Source organism: Sitophilus oryzae, unplaced genomic scaffold, assembly GCF_002938485.1.
Source record: "Sitophilus oryzae breed Bouriz unplaced genomic scaffold, Soryzae_2.0 scaffold_1390_pilon_pilon, whole genome shotgun sequence".
Taxonomy (NCBI): domain Eukaryota; kingdom Metazoa; phylum Arthropoda; class Insecta; order Coleoptera; family Curculionidae; genus Sitophilus; species Sitophilus oryzae.
Window position 1 is genome coordinate 104461 of NW_022146049.1, and position 17920 is coordinate 122380.

Here is a 17920-nt window from a genome sequence, read left to right on the forward strand (position 1 = left end):
ACTAGCATCCAGAATCAGAAAATTAACAAGAATATGAGGAACTACGTCAGTTAATGCCAATAGGCGAAGGCACTTTAGAAAATGGGGTCGTTGTAACTATTGTGACCGAAAAATAAACCGTACAACTAACTATTCCTGTATTAAATGCTCTTATTACTTAGATATAGCTCTTAGTTACGTATATAGAACTAGTTTTAAATGAACTTGACTAAATAAACCTTATTTAATAAAATGTCATGTCTTTTATTTATCGCATTCTTCGGTTAGATTAGGAGCATTTCAATTGTTAAGAAAATATGTACCATTTTACCTTAGATTAGTGTCCTATTTACAAATACCTATTAACAAATAAGAACTTAAATTTTTCAAGGCATGAGAGAGGGTGTTCCTAAACACATTAAAAGGGTGATATCGCACAACAGTATTGTCGCAGACTAACTTCAAGTATTTTGTGCAATATTATTTAACGTCTAGGGTCACCTTTTATACTCCACAATTTATTATTCCAGTAAGCAACTAAATAAACACCTACACCTAGAATGTGATTACACCATAGATTACACAAGTGATTACAGCATGTTTACAGGGACGGAAGTGACAGATGCATAATAGGTTATTTATTTATTTAAAAATTTTCGTATCTCTTGTTAATCATATATAAATAGCAAATTTCAGTTTATTTTCAGTAGTAAACTGGTAGCAGAACATCGAAAGCTGTTCACCTTCAGTTGTTCCTTAATCAAGAAACTACTTAAACCCCACCCGATCCATCAAATCAAGGTATTTTTCTGTTTTTTTTTAATTTTCTATATCAATCAACCACTGTAGAATTTTAAAGTTATAAGTTTCCAATTAAATTTTTACAATGTCAAAAATATACGATTCTGTGTATTGGGGTATTATCGATATTATAGGATTTTTTTCAAGGCGCATTGCTAATTTTAGGGACAAACCTGTAGACATGTCTTCCCCAAAAACAGCCGAAGTAAAAGACATCATTACCAGCGACATTGTGGTTATTTTCTCCAAAACTTACTGTCCCTACTGTAAACTGGCAAAAGAAGTGAGTAATATGATTGTAACGTTGAAAATGTCTTTTATATTACTTATATATTCTTTTAGGTGTTTGACAAAATACAACAGAAGTATACAACTATAGAGCTGGACTTGAGAGATGATGGTGAAGAAATACAAGGAATTTTAGGAAAAATAACTGGTGCAAGAACTGTGAGTTTTTTAAATTAATACTTCAACTGAAATATTTTTATATTGTTTTTAATTTTAGGTGCCTAGAGTTTTTGTTAAAGGAAATTGTGTCGGTGGTGGATCAGATGTTAAAGCTCTTTACGATAAAGGTGAATTGCAACCCTTAGTAAAATAAACTGCTGCAAATTATTTATTATTAATGTTATACAGAAATGTACCTTCGTAATTTTGTCACATGATATTATATATAAAAAATATACTGTACTTGTAGGTGTATGTCCCTTAAGTTTTTTAATAAATCTCAAGTTCAATAAAATAATAGATTGAACTTGAAAGTAAAAATGTGGTTTTTAATTCTCTGACTAATAAATTAGCAACACGTAATCATACGACATTTACACGTAATTAAAAAAAATGAATATAAAGATATAAATGACAGAAGTCTTGCTTCACCTAACCTAAAAATTTCATAAAATAAATAAAATCCAAGTGGAAAATGAATATTCCTTATGGAAAAGTCGCTATTTATTTGTTAACCTTTCTTGGATATGTTTATTCTGGTTATGGGTCTGGAGTTCTAGGAACTTTGAGAGATGCGATTTTATCAGCTGAAACCGTTTTCGGAGATGTATTAAAAAATATTGTGAAAGTGGCTCAAAACTTTAAAAATGTGCACGATATTTTTGATGCAGCAGTCGAAGAAGATTGTATTTTTAAGTGTCCAACAGGTAAAGCATTATATTCTTAGATTTTTTCGTATTCAATTTAAAAAAATAATAATAACCTTGACTCTGTGATTCACTTCAATGAGTTGGTAATTGGTAATTAATTCAGAGTAACTAATTAATTATACCAGATATAAAACTGTCTGTTGTCTGTTATCAGTCATTATTTCTCTCTTTCTTACATTAATGAAACTAGAAAATGATAGAAATATGAGACCACTATGTAAGTTTCATGTATGGGTTTCATAAACTGAGTAATTAAAAAATGAATAGTCATGATATGACGTAGTTGCAGATATACTGCCGGTGTTATGAAAAAACCTTTTATAATTCCTTCTAGGGGACAACCATAAGGGACAACCAAGGGACAACCCCTTATCTGATGCGTTGAACAAGTTAAAAAACATGCAGCTGCAATGTGTACATATGTATATTTTGTGTTCTAATAATATTTATAAAAATGCCTTAAAATTGTTCAAATACACAGACTAGAGATAGCAAATACCTACTATCTTTTTATCTCAGTACTCTACATATTCCACATATTTGTAGAATATCATACCTACATTATCTTCTATAATGATAATGCAAACTTAATTTATTTTGTGATTGTTAAGAATTTAGAATTAAATTTCAGTTCACAGATAATTTTGGTGCATAATATCAGCAGATTTATCTTACATATTACAGAACTTTCACCTTATAGAATATTATACCTATTACAGCTATTACAAAATATACCTATTATAAAATGGATGTGGAATTATAGGAGGGTTGATCATATTATTTTAAATTATTTAACAGGCACCTTCGCCATAATGACAAGAAAATAATCTGTTCTTTGTAGAAAATTCTAACGTAAATTTATAATTTATACTAAATAAAATTTGAATTACGACGACATTTTTAAAGACGTACAAAATCCCGTAAGAACGTGGAACAAAATCCCGTAAAGCTGAATTTCTGTTGCTACATTATTATTTTTTATAGTTAGCCATTGTGGTCCAAATTAACATATTAAAAGTCTCCATCCCTCCTAACCGTGCAAACTACTCCAAAACCACCTCTAAAGCACAGTTTAAGGAATTCTAAAGGCACAATTTTTCAGTTTTTGCTAAATATCTCTGACATGCCCAACTTTATTAAAAAATTGATAGTTATCAAAGTTATTGCTTATAAAATTACCTACAAAATGTGGCTACATATAAGTGCATAATTTAATTAAACCAGCGACGTGGCAGCGGGGGTTTAAAACTCTAAATTTATTACGTTGCCGAAATTCACGGTTTATACAGGGTTAAAGAACGGATACTTCGTGAGAATATGTAAAATATACAGAGTGAGTCTTAAATAAGTGCAAATATTTTCAGGGCTGGTAGATCTCGACAAAGGAAATATATTTTCGATTTACCGTTTTTCTAAATAACCGAGTTATTTTACTTTGAAAATTTTCAAAAAATTACTTTTTTGCTTAAATTTTGAGAACCACTGGATCTGTTCTGGGGTTTCTTTATTGTAGATTTAATTTACTACGTATGTTGCTATATTATAAAGAAATTATGTTTTTTAACTAAAAAAAATCCAAAATTTTTTCTAAAAATTCCAAATTTAAAATTTTTTTTTTGCGAAAAAAATCTCATAATCGTGTTTCTAGGTTTCGAAATATACTACCCCTAAAATATTTGCAGATATTTAAGACTCACCCGTATAGAAAATAATGTTCTTACATTTCAGTGGCGGTTCGTGGTTATTATTGTAGGGAGGTCAATATCTAAAATTACTGCGTCGATTTTTTTTAAGACGCGACCAAATTTAATTTGTTTCTTACAAGGTACTTGTACGTTTAGTCAAAGGAAAATAAATCTAAAAATAAATACAAATTATGTTAAAATGAAATCTTTCTTTTCCACGGTAGTACCTATTTAAAAGACACTTGAATAATAATGTCACAAAAATATAAATACATATACACACATTTCTAAAAGTTTTATTTTACATTTTTTTATATTTTAAATTAATTCTTTCTCTAAACGTTTTTCGAAATTTAGGCAATTATTGTTTTCTTTTAACGGCACGATTTTACAAACTAAACGCTATATGTTTATGAAGATTCAATATTACAAATTACAATAATGACACGCTGGTTTCTAGGCAAAGGCAAAAAACGCCACTTTTTATATCGTTTGTCGTTTGTGTAAGTGTATATAAAATTGCCTACCTTACAAATCCTTTTATGAATGACGCGGTCAATGCAGTGGCGTAGCTAGGTAACCAAATGCCCTGGGGCAAATTAAAAAATGGGGCCCCACTGCTATTGGTTTAGGTTGACTGATTAGGTTTTATCAAATAAATATGAAATATACAAATACTTTAAAAATACTAAGCTACTTAAGCTCTTTTTTGTGCACTGCAGGACAGGTAATAAAAATATTAAACATTAACAACATAAATTACAATTAATACTTGGTGTAGGTTTGGCTAATAAAACGAAACAGAGAAGATTCAAGGGTTTATTATATAAAGATTGGGCCTATCAATTGACTAAATAACAATTATATTTATAATTTTTCCCCAGCTTTAGTTTTCGCAAAAGTATCAATGACTTCGTTTAAATCCAGGCTTGATGCGGTTTTGTTTTCAATTGCTATTAGCGATAAATATCGGAGTCGAGTTTGGCCCATATTATTTCTTAAATAATTTTTTATTATTTTTAACTTGCTAAATAACCTTTCAACTGCTGCACAAGTGACAGGAATTGTAAAGAATAATAACATTGCTGTAAATACGTCTGTTAGGTGTTAGGTCGCATTCCAGCACTCCATATTTGCTCAATATTTCCTTTCAAAATTGGTGAACAGTCCATGCTTGAGTTAGTTGAGGTAAAACTATGTGGTAAATATTAGTAAATTGAAGTGAAAAACTAGAGCCTATTATATCTGAACATTTTCTGTGGAATTCGTCACACTTTTGTAATAAAGTTGCTTCATCAACATGTAATAAAAATGTTGGTATTAGAAAATCGAATATATGACAGACTGCACTCATACCAATAAAACGTGTATATAGTTGAGATATTATTGTGTCTAGTACATTATTGAAAATGTCAATTTTAAATATTTTTTCTCGGTTTGGAAATCGGTGATCAGCGCTAATTCATCAAAATGTTTTTTAACTTTTCTGTGCCTTTTTTCTTGAAAATGGGTATCAATACTATATTTTCTTGCAGTTTCACTGGCTTTGCACTTGAATAGTTCGAAATAATTTCTATAAATTTACTTTGCTTTGGTATCTGCTAAAACTTTACTCGCTTCGCCCAAATTGATGTCGCATTTTTGTAAAGTTTTGGATGCATAATTGATGTCGTTCAATACACTGTGCATGAATTCGCAAAGCAACACAAACTCGAAATTTAGCATTTTTGTTCTAATACTCTCTGCTACACTACGCTCATCTTTATCAGGACTCTTTAGAATTATTTCTGATAATGCTTTGATAATATTGCAGGTGACTTGCATTTTTTCACGATATTTCGCGTTATACAATGAGCTGTAGCCGAAATCTATAGATTTGACACGATTTATTAACTTAACGGACATCAATATGAGTGGTAAAATCAAATAAAATTGAACCACTATATTAACCAGTACAATAAAGTTTATTGATTTACTTACTCCTGATACAGCATTAATTTTTTAACCGTTCTCGAAAAAAAAATATTAACTCGAATTCACAATAAAACGCACATCGATGAATAATAAAACGCACTTGACAGCACTGCAATAATTGACAACACTGCCAAACCTACAGAAAGAATTTAGGGGAATTCCCTAGGAATAACTTTTGAATTTCTCTCAACTGAGTTGTCACGATTAAAGTGAGGTTGCAACCTGTCATATTTATTTTGAAAATGGGAGAAATTTCCAAAAGTTCAGTTCGATCGAGATTTCTGGTAAGGATTCGAGGGCCCCTGAGCTTGAGGGCCCCGGGGCACTGCCCCGCCTAGCCCCTAGGTAGCTACGCCACTGGGTCAATGGCCAATATAAACTATACATATCTATCGTACCTTAACCCTTTATATTTTCTATGCGTAGTATACCTTACTTTGTTGGCGTCACGAGCCGCGACCTTGGAGTTTAAAGCCCCGTTCTCAGAACAACGTCGCGTCGTGTCGCTGGCGACAGTCGCTGTTCTGAGAAGAGGGCTTAATACGTGTAAAAACATAACAACACATTTTGCAAATAACAACATTTTCCAGTGGCGTCGTGAGGGTAGAGCAATTTGATAACAGAATTCGACTCTCCTCTAGTCCCAAGATATTTAAAATCATAGAAATATTAACGAAACACGATTCAATTTAGGAGCCGTTCCAAAACCAAATCGAAATCATGTACCTAGTGCCAATGGCTGCGGAGCATTAGGTGTCAAGATCAACAGCGATTATTTACCATTCGGGGCCATGGAAAAATGCTGTAATGCACACGACATATGCTACGACACGTGCAACAAAGATAAGGAAGTCTGCGATGTGGATTTTAAACGATGCCTCTACAAGCATTGTGATGCTTATGCAGAAAATGTTGGAGGCCAAACAATGACAAAAGGTAATAAAAGCGTTATTGTTTGTTGAAGAAGTCTATTTTTTGTGCCATAAAATTTTGCTTATTTATTAATCCTGTATATTGTATTTTATGTCTAAACTATGTTTTATTTCTTGTTGTTAAGAGTCTGTTACGCTGTACTGTTCGGGTCGGGTAAAGCGGGTGTGTGGCCGAAGGAAATATATATTATATTTTAGAAATCTGCCTAAGGCTTAGCCCGATCCTGTCGTGTTAAGCCACACCCAAAATTCCAAATACACGTGCTTTGATTAAGGCTTGATTAAGGTTTGCAGAGCTTCAGCATTTTCCATAAAATAGCTAGCAATTTGTTACAAAACCATATAAATTATATGCATTAGCGTAACTAGCAATTTATCCTGGGGTGGGCCTGGGGGTGCCTGGGGTTGAGCCCAGGGGGGCCTAGGTCTTTTGTTTTTTTAAAAATGAAAATTAATTTTAAAAAACACATTTTTTTGAATAAAACGTTTACATGAATTTTTCTATCAATAAATTTCATAGACTTGGTTATCAAACCGTGTTCCCGTAGATTACTTAAATACATTACATACGTACTTACCTACAAATTTTTTGAAAAAAAAATTAACACATTTTTTGAATACAACAAAATAATAATAACTAAACAAAACTAGAAAACGTCATTTTTACTACATCACAAGCAAATAAAAAGTAATATGTAGCCAAAAGTAATAAAATTCAAGATTTCTCTGGAGGGTGCCCAGCAGTACCTGGGGGGGGGGCGGCTCACCCTGGCACCCCTGTAGTTACGCCAATGATTATATGTCACTGTCAGAGAGAACACTAATAACTAAAGTGAGAGAGACCGATCAACGTTAATTTTTGAAGACTGTGTTAGTGGTGCGGCCTTTGGCGTCTAACCCGAACTATGAGCGCATTATCGATATAGTAGGTTGCATTCATACTATATACTGGCGCCAAAAATTTAAAATTTGTATATTTGAACCGAATCTTAATCTTTCAAGTTTATAATAAGAAATCTTCGTAGTTTTTTTAGATTATTTTGTTGACAACGAAAATTTATAATTAGACTTTAAAGCATTAAAACCTATAAATAAAATACTGTGTAGGAACATAATAATTTATTTAACTCCATATTCCTTGCCATACTCCAACTCAAGGCTGCAATCTTCAGTATCTTTTTTTATCTAACTTGGTTGGGAGTGAACAGGGAAGCACGGTTGGGAGTTCGCACAGAGTATCAGTAGGTATCCCGTAGGTATTCAATGTTTTTGATAGTCTTACAAGAACCTAGCAGTTGAAGAAAATAATTTGTATTACTGGAAATAATACTAGGTATAATACCTAGTCGTTCCATAGGTATCAGAAAAGAATGTGATGTTTTAAATTAAAAAAATTAAATTAGCAATGTACGATTATTATGTGCACTCACTATTACTATTAGGTTGTTAAAATAATTACTGAGATAAAACTTACCTTTAAAGGAAACGTTTTGTCTGGGTCTCAACCACAAAACAAAAATTACAAAAATGCTGAATAATCGTGGAATCTGAAATAATCAATAATGACAATAATCTTCTCTTCTGACAAGCTAAAAGAATAGGCACATTCAGTTAAAAACAATTTATTACTCCGATTTGCTCCGATTATCAACAGATTTTAGTTATCTCCTTCTAGAACTAAGAAATAGAAAAAGATACTGACAATCTAATTAATCCTGTCAAGTGTTTAACTTGCAAAGTTGAAAACTTCCTTTTTTGACCGCCTAAACGCTATGCGCGTCTGGATGCGCGGTGACAAAATAAACTTGTCTACGAAATGCCCTATTCCACAAGCCCTCTCACTTTAATTATTAGTTTCTCTCTGGTCACTGTAATCACAAAACTTTAATCTATATATTTTCGTATTGTAAGGAAATTTTAAATTATGTCTTTATTTTTGAGAAAATTTAGTCCAAATGTAAGGAATATTTTGTTGATGTTGGACCTTCAAAATCTAAAAAATAAAGAAGTTTTCTAAAAATGTGCTACAATACGGATATAGTATAATGCTATATCTTTAATTTCCTTCTTCATTTGTGTAAAAATACCTAGCCAGTTTTAAATAAAACGTTAAATGCCAAACGCTTAATTTGCTACTTTATCGGACTAGTGAAGTGGACTCAAGGATAAAACTATGCCTTCTAGCTGTTGCTTCTAACGTTAATCCCAATATCTTTTCTGTTTTTAGCTCTTCGATTAGCTTCTGATTTTCAGCACTATGCGTCTGACTTATTTTAATTAATATTAAAATTAATTTAGATATTTATGTTATTTCAGCATGCAAAGGTGCTGCAAAAATGTTGTTTACCGGTACGCTGACTTTAGGATGTAAAGCTTATATTGACGCACAGAGTAAAGCTTGTTATTGTCCCTCAAGTCCAGGCTGGAAGGATAAAAAGAACAGCAAATATACACCTGGTGGAGATAGAGGAGAACTTTAAAGAATAATTATCGTGATTTATTTTTGTTTTGGTGTTGTGTTTTGTAGTTAGGTATAGTATTAGAATCATACAATTTTTCCCATCGAGAGTTTTTTTTTTTTCGAAAAATTCGACATAGTGAGAATAAGTTAATTTGTTATCAACTAAAAGATGGTGCGTTCAAGCTTACCAGGGCCAGTAACGGCTGCGTGTTAAAGGAATTGCAGTCAAACTTGGATTAAAAATTCATATCCATGCCTATTGTAACCTCATTTATTCCATTTTTTATTTATTTATCAGTAATAATGCATGTTAATTTGTTTTTATAAATTATTTTTAAAATTCTTCATTTAATCACCAAACCTCAGAGATCAGGGATTTGCTCAATATAGTCTTCCATTTTTGTTACTTTTTTAAGATTTTTAAGAAATTTTTGTGTTCAGTTATATATTTTATTGGTAAAAAATACTATAATTTTTTTATTTGCATTTTAGTTTAGATTTGTTTTATTACCTGTTAATCTTATACCCAATTTGTTTTAGTTTATTTCATGATAAATTTGCAAGGCAATTAAGTAAAGACATAATAAAAATTAGATATAATGTATATGTTACTTGATTACGTCTAAATAACTAGTAGTAATGTTTAAAAGCAAACATATTTATTTTGTACCATCAAGCAATTCTTTATTCTTTAAATAGAAAATACTTTATAGGTTTTTGATGTGTCATTTTTCTCGATTTGGGTGAATATGTAGTATTTTTAGTTACCACTTGTGTGATATTTATGTATTTTTTGGTGGATTTTGATGATAATTGTGTTGTTAATTATATGTAAATAAAGTTATTGATTTCTTTAATTGTTTTATTATGAAGATTAAAGAACATAAAATCGGTATCAATGTATAAAAGCATTTCTTAATAAAAAAAAATTGCACTACTAGCTAGTCTTTAATAGAAAATCTTTGGTTGATCCCGTGGATTCAGTAAACATTTAGAAGAACTGGAGTCAGTACTTGAAGCAGCTGCAGAATAATTTATTGGTGCACAGCTATTTCACATCCTTCGATAAACTCTAGATACTGACTTTAGAGATACACGGAATTTCATAAAATTTTCATTTTTATAGTAAACTAAGATCTATTGACTCTATACAGGGTGCTACAAATTCGAGGTACGAGCATTGGTATCTCGGAAACCGTAATAGATACGAAGATGGTTAAATTAGGGTAAAGTTGCGCCTTGGGCTGTTCACCAAGATGCCATCAAAAAAGTTTTAAAAATTTCAAGGATTGCTGAGTTTTCTGGAAAAAACGGATTTTTTTGAAAACTAATTTTATATTTTCCTGTCGTTACTTTTTAGAAAATCAAAAAACTAATTGCACATTCTCATAGCCACTTTATTAGGACTATCTGATGGTATTTTTAGATTTTTAAATTAGCTGATAATTTGTGAGGTACAGAGGCCAACTTAATTTTTTTAAATACGGACCTGCATTTTTCATTTCAGATTTTGAAAGAACTCAGTCTCCTGAGTACAACGATATGCCACGCTTTATACTTTTTTTGTTTTGGGTACCGGGAACAGCAACAAAACTATTTAATTATTATTTAAAAAAATTTCAAGTCCGACTTTGTTTTTTAAATTGTTTAATCTAATTATATTCATCGCAACAATATTGATCAGTGCTAATTAAAATTGAATAAGGAAAATTGAGTCAATTGAAAGATTCAAATAAATAATATCCAGATCAGCAATTTATAGATATTATTTATAATTTTTCTTATTGTGAATTTGAAATTCTCAGTGTACGATCTAATAATTTGCATAATATTTATCGTAATTATTATGAATAAATTAACTTCTACAAATTCATTTCTAAAGCTTTACATAGTCTACATGTTCGAAAGGGTTACCTTATCTCCCTATTGCACAAATTTATTTTTCGTTCAATTTTATTTATAGCTTTTGAATAGAACTTCTTATACTTTCGAATGCATTTTGTACTCTTTATTGCAACTGCCGAGATGTGTTGATTTCACTTTTTTGTAAAATTTGGACCTGTCGAATTACTTGACGTCATCAGACGGTTCAGGAACCTCGCTTGCCATTATACTGCTCTACCATTTCCAATCCATCTTCCGGGGAAATGATTTGATTGTTTATATTACATGTTATTTATATTATTTTTTTATTGCGTTTGATTTCCCGTATTCAACCCACGTCACTGTTAAGTTTGAAAGCTTATCAATATTGTAACGATGACTATATTAAATATTAAAAAAAAACAGAGCCGGACTTGAAATTAGTACAAATATATTGTGTCCAAATTTCCAAAACAAAAAAAAAAAGTTAAGTGTGGCATATCATTGTACTCAGGAAAGCGAGTTCTTTCAAAATCTAAAGTAAAAAATGCAGGTCCGTATTTAACAAAATTAAGTTGGCCTCTGTATCTCACAAATTATCAGCTGATTTGAAAATCTAAAAATACTATCAGATAGCCCTAATAAAGTGGCTATGAGAATTTGTAATTAGTTTTTTGATTTTCTAAATAGTAACGACAGGAAAAAATAAAATTAATTTTCAAAAATATCCGTTTTTTCTAAAAAACTCAGCAATCGTTGATATTTTTAAAACTTTTTTGATGGCATCTTGGTGAACATCCCAAAGCGCAACTTTGCCCCAATTTAACCATGTTCGTATCTATTACGGTTACCGAGTTACCAATGCTCGTACCTCGAATTTGTAGCACCCTGTATACCTCGCATATGAAAATATCTGTAGTTTTATATACAGCAAAGTAAATGTATTAGTCTTATACATATATTATGAGTGTGTAAAGTATAAATTATGTCCTATTAGCGACTAACATTTATGGTTTAAAGTTTGCATAAATTTTTACACCATTCTGATTTTCAACCAATTGTATCCATTTCTGAAAATACGAAATTCTAGTGAATACTCTAGGACTGTTTCTGTTGGTACAATGGGATTCGAATGATGCCATTCCAATGATAACGTTGTTCTGGACCAACGACCCGCCAGAATCGAAGTTGCAGTTGATATTCTCCAGATTGTAAGCGCAAATCATCGATTCATCGACTCTCTCATCTTTAATCAACGTTTGGCAACGGTGGAACGATATTAAGTTCACATTGGTGAAATATAATCTGTTGCTTGTTTGAGTTTTTCCTGTCATCCAACCTATTGTGGTCGCTGAGGTATCTTGAAGATATGCATATCTGTAAATAAGTAATGATGAAGACAATTATTGTAGTTATTATAAAAAAATGTTTCATGCAAAAAATCATTATAGAGGGTTGTTCACCACATACGACACGGAATATTGTAGCTGAACGATTAGATTTTTACAAATTGTAAGTTTTGGGTTCGTTGAAGGACTATTAGAGCTACAATTTAAAAATATTTTTACAAGATACAGAGTGTCCCAAATAAATAAAAAATATCAAAGTTGTATTTTTTTAAATGGAATACCCTGTATATTATTACATTTTTAGTTTATATGATTAAAATAAAGGTAAATTTGATTAAGGTTTATTACACTTTATTACACTTGAACCTTACCGTTTTTGAAATATTTTCAATTTTGTGAAATTGCAGTATAAATTTTAAGGCTTCTTTTCTCCGAGGGTATGAAAGTTTTTAATACTAAAGTTTTACTGAAGTTTATTTATTGATGAGTTATTTTGTTGCAATAATAAAAACTTTACTACCTTATACAGAGTGTCTAAATATTTATTTCAAATAATTATTAGCTTTAAACGGCAATAACTTGTTTAATTTAAATGGAACACCCTGTATATTTTATGAGAATCAGATGCACAATTTAATTGTCTATCAAATTGTATTATACCATTTTTTACCTATCTCTTCAAGCTTCCGTAGAAAATGCATTTTCTTGTAATTTAGAACTCATTTATCAATATACCCATGGAATACTGACATTTTAGATTATTTTTAAAAATGTACCAAATTTTTAAAGATCACAGATACAAATATTGTCAATATAGTTCGTTTATTTCATTAAAGAATAAAAAAAAACTGTTTAAATATTTGTAAGAGGACCAATTAATATGATTCCAGTATTCAAACTACATTAATTGGCTGTTTGCGTTGATTAATAATAATTGCTCCAAATACTAAAAAACTGAATTATTTATGTGTGACAGTGTGTGTGAGACAGTGCGGTAAAAAAACCTTACCCTTAAAACACTTTTAAAATGATATTTCATTTTTTGACAAATGCTTATTTATAACAACAGAGATGTTCATTTTTATAACTTATTATTATATTGATTTCTGATTCAAATCCACATTTATTTAGAATAATTTATTAATGAACACAATTAAGTATGTAATTAATTAGTATTTGGGCGGAAATACTGGTGGTATATTTAATTAACGGTATACTCTTTTATAAAGATTTAAATAGTTTTCTTTTTGCAGTCAAATGGGCTAGTAATATCATCGTTTTACTAAAAACGATAATATTATTAGCCTGTACATTTTAAATTTGTTGTTTTAAAAACAATCTAAAATGTCAATATTCCAGATTTTCTACGAAAACTTGAAGGGATAGGTAAAAAGTGGTATAATACAATTTGATAGACAATTAAATTGTGCATCTGACTGTCATAAAATATACAGGGTATTCCATTTAAATTAAACAAGTTATAGCCGTTTAAAGCTAGTAATTATTTAAAATAAATTTTTAGACACTCTGTATAAGGTAATATAATTTTTATTATTGCAACACAATAACTGATCAATAAATAAACTTCAGTAAATATTTAGTATTAAAAACTTTGATACTCTCGGAGAAATGAAGCCTTAAAATTTATACTGCAATTTTACAAAATTGAAAATATTTCAAAAACGGTAAGGTTTAAGTGTAATAAACCTTAATCAAATTTACCTTTATTTTATTCGTAGAAACTAAAAATGCAATGATATACATTACAAGACACTCTGTATCTTGTAAAAATATTTTTAAATTGTAGCTCTAATAGTCCTTCAACGAACCCAAAACTTACAATTTGTAAAAATCTAATCGTTTAGCTACAATACACCGTGTCGTATGTGGTGAACAACCCTGTATACCTACAGGCTATAGGGTCGCTTTTATGTATGGAAATGGTCGATTATTAGGTAAAATATAGGAGGTATCGCAAAAAGTTAAATATAAAAGTTATAGGGTTTATAAATATCTATTAGCGGGTAATATATTTAAGTATACAGGGTCGGCCATAAAGTCGTGGCACATCAAAGTGTCATTTTTTTAATTGTTACCCCCTGTATATTATTTAATATTTCGGTTCTTCCTTCAATTCTAAGCAAAAATCGAAATACACACAATGTACGCCTCATAACAACCGCTCCCGAGTTATTGACTTTTGAAAATAATATCACTTAAACAATTTGATTTAATTAATTTCGATATGTTCAGTTTCATTTAACGATGCTATTTTGCTGAAACTGTGATAGTTAATAATATTTAACATTAGTTCTCAAGTTAGCATTTATAGATGTAATGCATAAAATGAGAGTATGGCAAGTCTGGAAATTAAAAAATTTTCGTTTAACATTTCAATTCTTTAATTTATGTACATTGTGTTTTACGATTATTGTTTAAAATTGAAGGAAGAATTGAAATATGCAATAATATACAGGGATTTCTTTAAAAAAAATAAAGTTTGATGTGACACAACTTTATGACCGACCCTGTATACTTAAATTTACTAGTAACTAACAGGAATTTAAAAACCCATTACAACAGTAACAAAGTTTCGGCAGAATGGCATCATTAAATCAAACCACACACATCGAAATTAATTAAATCGAATTGTTTAAGTGATATTTTCAAAAGTCAATAACTCGGAAACGGTTGCTTTGAGGTAGGTACATTGTGTGTATTTCGATTTTTACTTAGAATTGAAGGAAGAATTGAAATATGTAATAATATACAGTAGGTTCTATTTAAAAAAATGAAACTTTGATGTGCTATGACTGTATGAACTACCCTGTATACTCAAATTTATTACTCGCTGATAGATATCTAAAAATCCTATAACTTTTGTATTTAACTTTTTGCGGTACCTCCTATATTTTTCCTAAAAATCGACCGTTTCCATACATAAAAGCGACCCTGTATATGCATCTCGACTGAGATGATGCAGCAAATATGGTATTTAATTAGGGTTTCAAAATAAAAACAGAGAAATTGGAGGACGAGAAGGTAAAAAAGCGCCACAGAGTGATTAATTCACTTGACTCGTTGAAAAATACACCTTAAGCAAGCAGATCTTTTTGGCTCATTTCTCTCGACGTTGTTGGAAGACTTATTTGTCATAAATTTGCCAGATTGTTATTGCTCAATGTTGTTTGTACTTGTTTCCCAACTTATATCCTTTATTGTATTTTTATTTTTAGTATGACTATCAGGTCTATAGTTAGTATAACAATATCATTATTGCTCTATGTTCTTGTGCCAGTCTCTTATTAACAATAAGTTGTTTATCATAGAATCTAAAAGAACTGCGAACTTTCATGATCTGACCGACAATTCTTTCTGACCGAAAAGGAAATTTTATACATATCTTACCTAAAACTGGCTAAAGTTCCTGGAGTTTCATAAATCTCTTTAAATGGCGATCCAACTTTAATGAGACAAACGTCATGCGAGAAACTTTTCAAACTGAAATTCGCATGGCGCATCAAATTCTCTACGGAGTGAGATTTTCCTTTCTTCCAATTGTCAGCATTACTGACAATTTTTAATCGCTCAAACGGATAAATTTTTACTGTTTCGCAACACCTTGCTGACGTTAAAACCCAGAATCTACTGATTATTACTGTACCTGAAATATTCAATTTATTAATGTATAGAATAGAAAATTAATTTTTTTTTTCTCACCACAAATAAGGACCATGGTACCAGATTTCAAAAGTACCAGTGCTGCCATGAATTTAGGAGTTTCCCTGTGGTTCTTTGCGTCAACCAATGAGGAGAATTTGCTTTGTAAAGCGCTGGATTTAAAGATTCTGTCATTAAAATCTTCACCGCACTTTTTTCTAGATTCCATAATCATGAAAACGAGCAAAATTAAATTTGCTAAAGACACAACTAGTAATGTCGTCATAGAGAAACAAGCCACGGCAGATATTCCGTCACCCATCGTGTGGGGCTGAGGTGACAACAAAATGTAAACTGTCCATATATTGTGGCAGGTAATAGTTTCTATTTTTTCTTTCGAAATAATTGGAGTTTGATGAACTCTAACTAGATGCGTGTTTTAAAACATATTTCCAGATATCTCATTTCAAAATCATGCACGTTGATAAATTATTGGTTTATATTTCTGTGGGGATAATGAGTAAATTGTACCATATGATCGAAAAACCGGCGTCAAAGACGGCTAGAGAATGACAATTAACACTAATTGTAAAAAAAAATAAAAAAGAATAGAAAGTTTCCAGACAAATCTATTTCCAAAAAAAAATTCCCGAATTATAAACTACACCATTTAAAAACTTACTTAACACATAAATAAATTACCTACAACCTTCTTAAGGCCATCTGGCAGTAAGCGCCATTAAAAATGAAAGAAGCGTACGCACCAAGTAAATGATGTTTAGGGCTTGACCACGTCAAAAATGTCATCGATTGTCATTCCTCAGCTGTCTTTGACAGCTTTATTCCAATCGTATGGTATGAATATATGAATATATGTAGAATGTAGAATGAGTAAGAGGGGGAGTTAATCACTGCGACCTTAAAGATCTATTGTGCCACCCTTCCTAGAGTCATCATACAATCTATAACCCATCATACCCCTGTTGTAGAGGGGACAGGGTATTTCCCATCCTCATCTGACAATAGTTCTTCCTCCGAAGGTACACACCCTTCCACGGTTGGAGTTTGGCCCTCCGTGCCGGTCTTCACAGTCGAGGAGCTTGCCTCCGGCTGAGGAACCCGTGGGTTGGTGGCTGGAGGATCTGTCTCCAGTTTCTCCACCTCTTTAACTTAGTCTCTCCTTAGACCTGATACCGGTGTTGTCCCGTATCTATAATAGAGGATATGTCCCTCTTTCTCTATTGCCTCCTTGGATTTGAGGTCAATTCCTATTGTGAGGACCTGACCATGACCCTCCTCTCTCGAGTTGATGACTTGAGTTCTGACCTTGGATAAGGCTCAGCAGGTAGGTGGTGTCTTTCCCTTTGCTCCTCGGTAGAAATACCGTTATAGCCGCAGCCGCCCCTTTAGGGATGTTTTCTCCCTTCAACCAGTTCCGGCTCTTGCCAATTTTTAAGCTTAGGTGCGATTTCCACCAACCAATTGACCGATTCTTGAGATACACAATCTATGAGGATCATGCCCACCCGAAAGTGTATCCCCGCAAAACGCAGCTGACCCAGATTTTGTAGATCGTTGTGTTCCGATCGTCCAGTATAGCCTCTTCTAGAGGGGTTTGCTGGTCGGTGGTCAGAGCAACCTCTGGAAAATCCTTTGGCAGCACCGCCATTTTCACTTGTCCAGCAATAGCGGCAAAGCTGGTCATACGTCCCTGCTTGCCTCCCGGTGTTGGACGGCTTTCCATCCTGGCTTCTTTCTCTTCCTGTCGGAGGGATGGATGGAGATGAGTCAGGTTGTTTCTTGGTTTCTTTACTCCCCCCTTTTCGGAGGAGTGTTTTCGCTTTTGCTTCCTCTGGAGCAAGTTCTTCGTGGAGCAGTCGGAGGTATCTCCTGCTTCTGCTCCACTAAGACCTACCTACTCCCAGAGGATCGTCCAACCCGCCTGGTTGACCCAGGCCGGGTAGACGAAATGGTAGCTTATGTCGCTTATTAGGTCTAGAGAGGTAGGCTCCCGACCCTTGCTGGAGAAGGTGGTAGCTTGTGTGCCACGTGTGGAGGA

General features: G+C 32.0%; 3 protein-coding genes across 5 annotated transcripts; 2 read left to right on the forward strand and 1 right to left on the reverse strand.

Annotated features, from left to right (window-relative positions):
• The first annotated feature begins 593 nt into the window (after positions 1-593).
• Positions 594-1548, forward strand: LOC115875604 (glutaredoxin-C4-like). 3 transcript variants are annotated; one of them, XM_030891103.1, is made up of 5 exons: positions 594-612; positions 676-780; positions 946-1063; positions 1123-1227; positions 1286-1548. In XM_030891103.1, exons 3-5 carry the CDS (start codon positions 962-964, stop codon positions 1379-1381), a joined length of 303 nt encoding a protein of 100 aa, XP_030746963.1. In that variant the 5' UTR covers positions 594-612; positions 676-780; positions 946-961; the 3' UTR covers positions 1382-1548. The 3 variants fall into 3 exon arrangements, with proteins under 3 accessions (XP_030746963.1, XP_030746964.1, XP_030746962.1); XM_030891104.1 differs by lacking the exon at positions 594-612 and having other exon boundaries at positions 625-780; positions 928-1063; XM_030891102.1 differs by lacking the exon at positions 594-612 and having other exon boundaries at positions 627-780.
• Positions 1549-1607: 59 nt separating this feature from the next.
• LOC115875606 (group XIIA secretory phospholipase A2-like) lies at positions 1608-9845 on the forward strand. Its single transcript, XM_030891105.1, has 3 exons — positions 1608-1934; positions 6290-6532; positions 8845-9845. Exons 1-3 carry the CDS (start codon positions 1703-1705, stop codon positions 9006-9008), a joined length of 639 nt encoding a protein of 212 aa, XP_030746965.1. The 5' UTR covers positions 1608-1702; the 3' UTR covers positions 9009-9845.
• Positions 9846-11859: 2014 nt separating this feature from the next.
• On the reverse strand, positions 11860-16183 carry LOC115875599 (trypsin alpha-3-like). The gene is made up of 3 exons (XM_030891095.1): positions 15922-16183; positions 15610-15865; positions 11860-12229 (listed from the first exon to the last, which is right to left on the reverse strand). The coding sequence occupies exons 1-3, from the start codon at positions 16181-16183 to the stop codon at positions 11860-11862; spliced, it is 888 nt and encodes a 295-aa protein (XP_030746955.1).
• Positions 16184-17920: the final 1737 nt, after the last annotated feature.

Coding starts and splice junctions, on each gene's coding strand:
- LOC115875604 (XM_030891103.1), top strand. CDS start 962: ATGTCTTCCCCAAAAACAGCCGAAGTAAAAGACATCATTACCAGCGAC. Junction 1,064..1,122: donor ACTGTAAACTGGCAAAAGAA/GTGAGTAATATG, acceptor ATATTCTTTTAG/GTGTTTGACAAAATACAACA. Junction 1,228..1,285: donor AAATAACTGGTGCAAGAACT/GTGAGTTTTTTA, acceptor TTTTAATTTTAG/GTGCCTAGAGTTTTTGTTAA.
- LOC115875606 (XM_030891105.1), top strand. CDS start 1,703: ATGAATATTCCTTATGGAAAAGTCGCTATTTATTTGTTAACCTTTCTT. Junction 1,935..6,289: donor TATTTTTAAGTGTCCAACAG/GTAAAGCATTAT, acceptor GATTCAATTTAG/GAGCCGTTCCAAAACCAAAT. Junction 6,533..8,844: donor AGGCCAAACAATGACAAAAG/GTAATAAAAGCG, acceptor ATGTTATTTCAG/CATGCAAAGGTGCTGCAAAA.
- LOC115875599 (XM_030891095.1), bottom strand. CDS start 16,183: ATGGGTGACGGAATATCTGCCGTGGCTTGTTTCTCTATGACGACATTA. Junction 15,866..15,921: donor TACCATGGTCCTTATTTGTG/GTGAGAAAAAAA, acceptor TGAATATTTCAG/GTACAGTAATAATCAGTAGA. Junction 12,230..15,609: donor GGAACTTTAGCCAGTTTTAG/GTAAGATATGTA, acceptor ACTTATTTACAG/ATATGCATATCTTCAAGATA.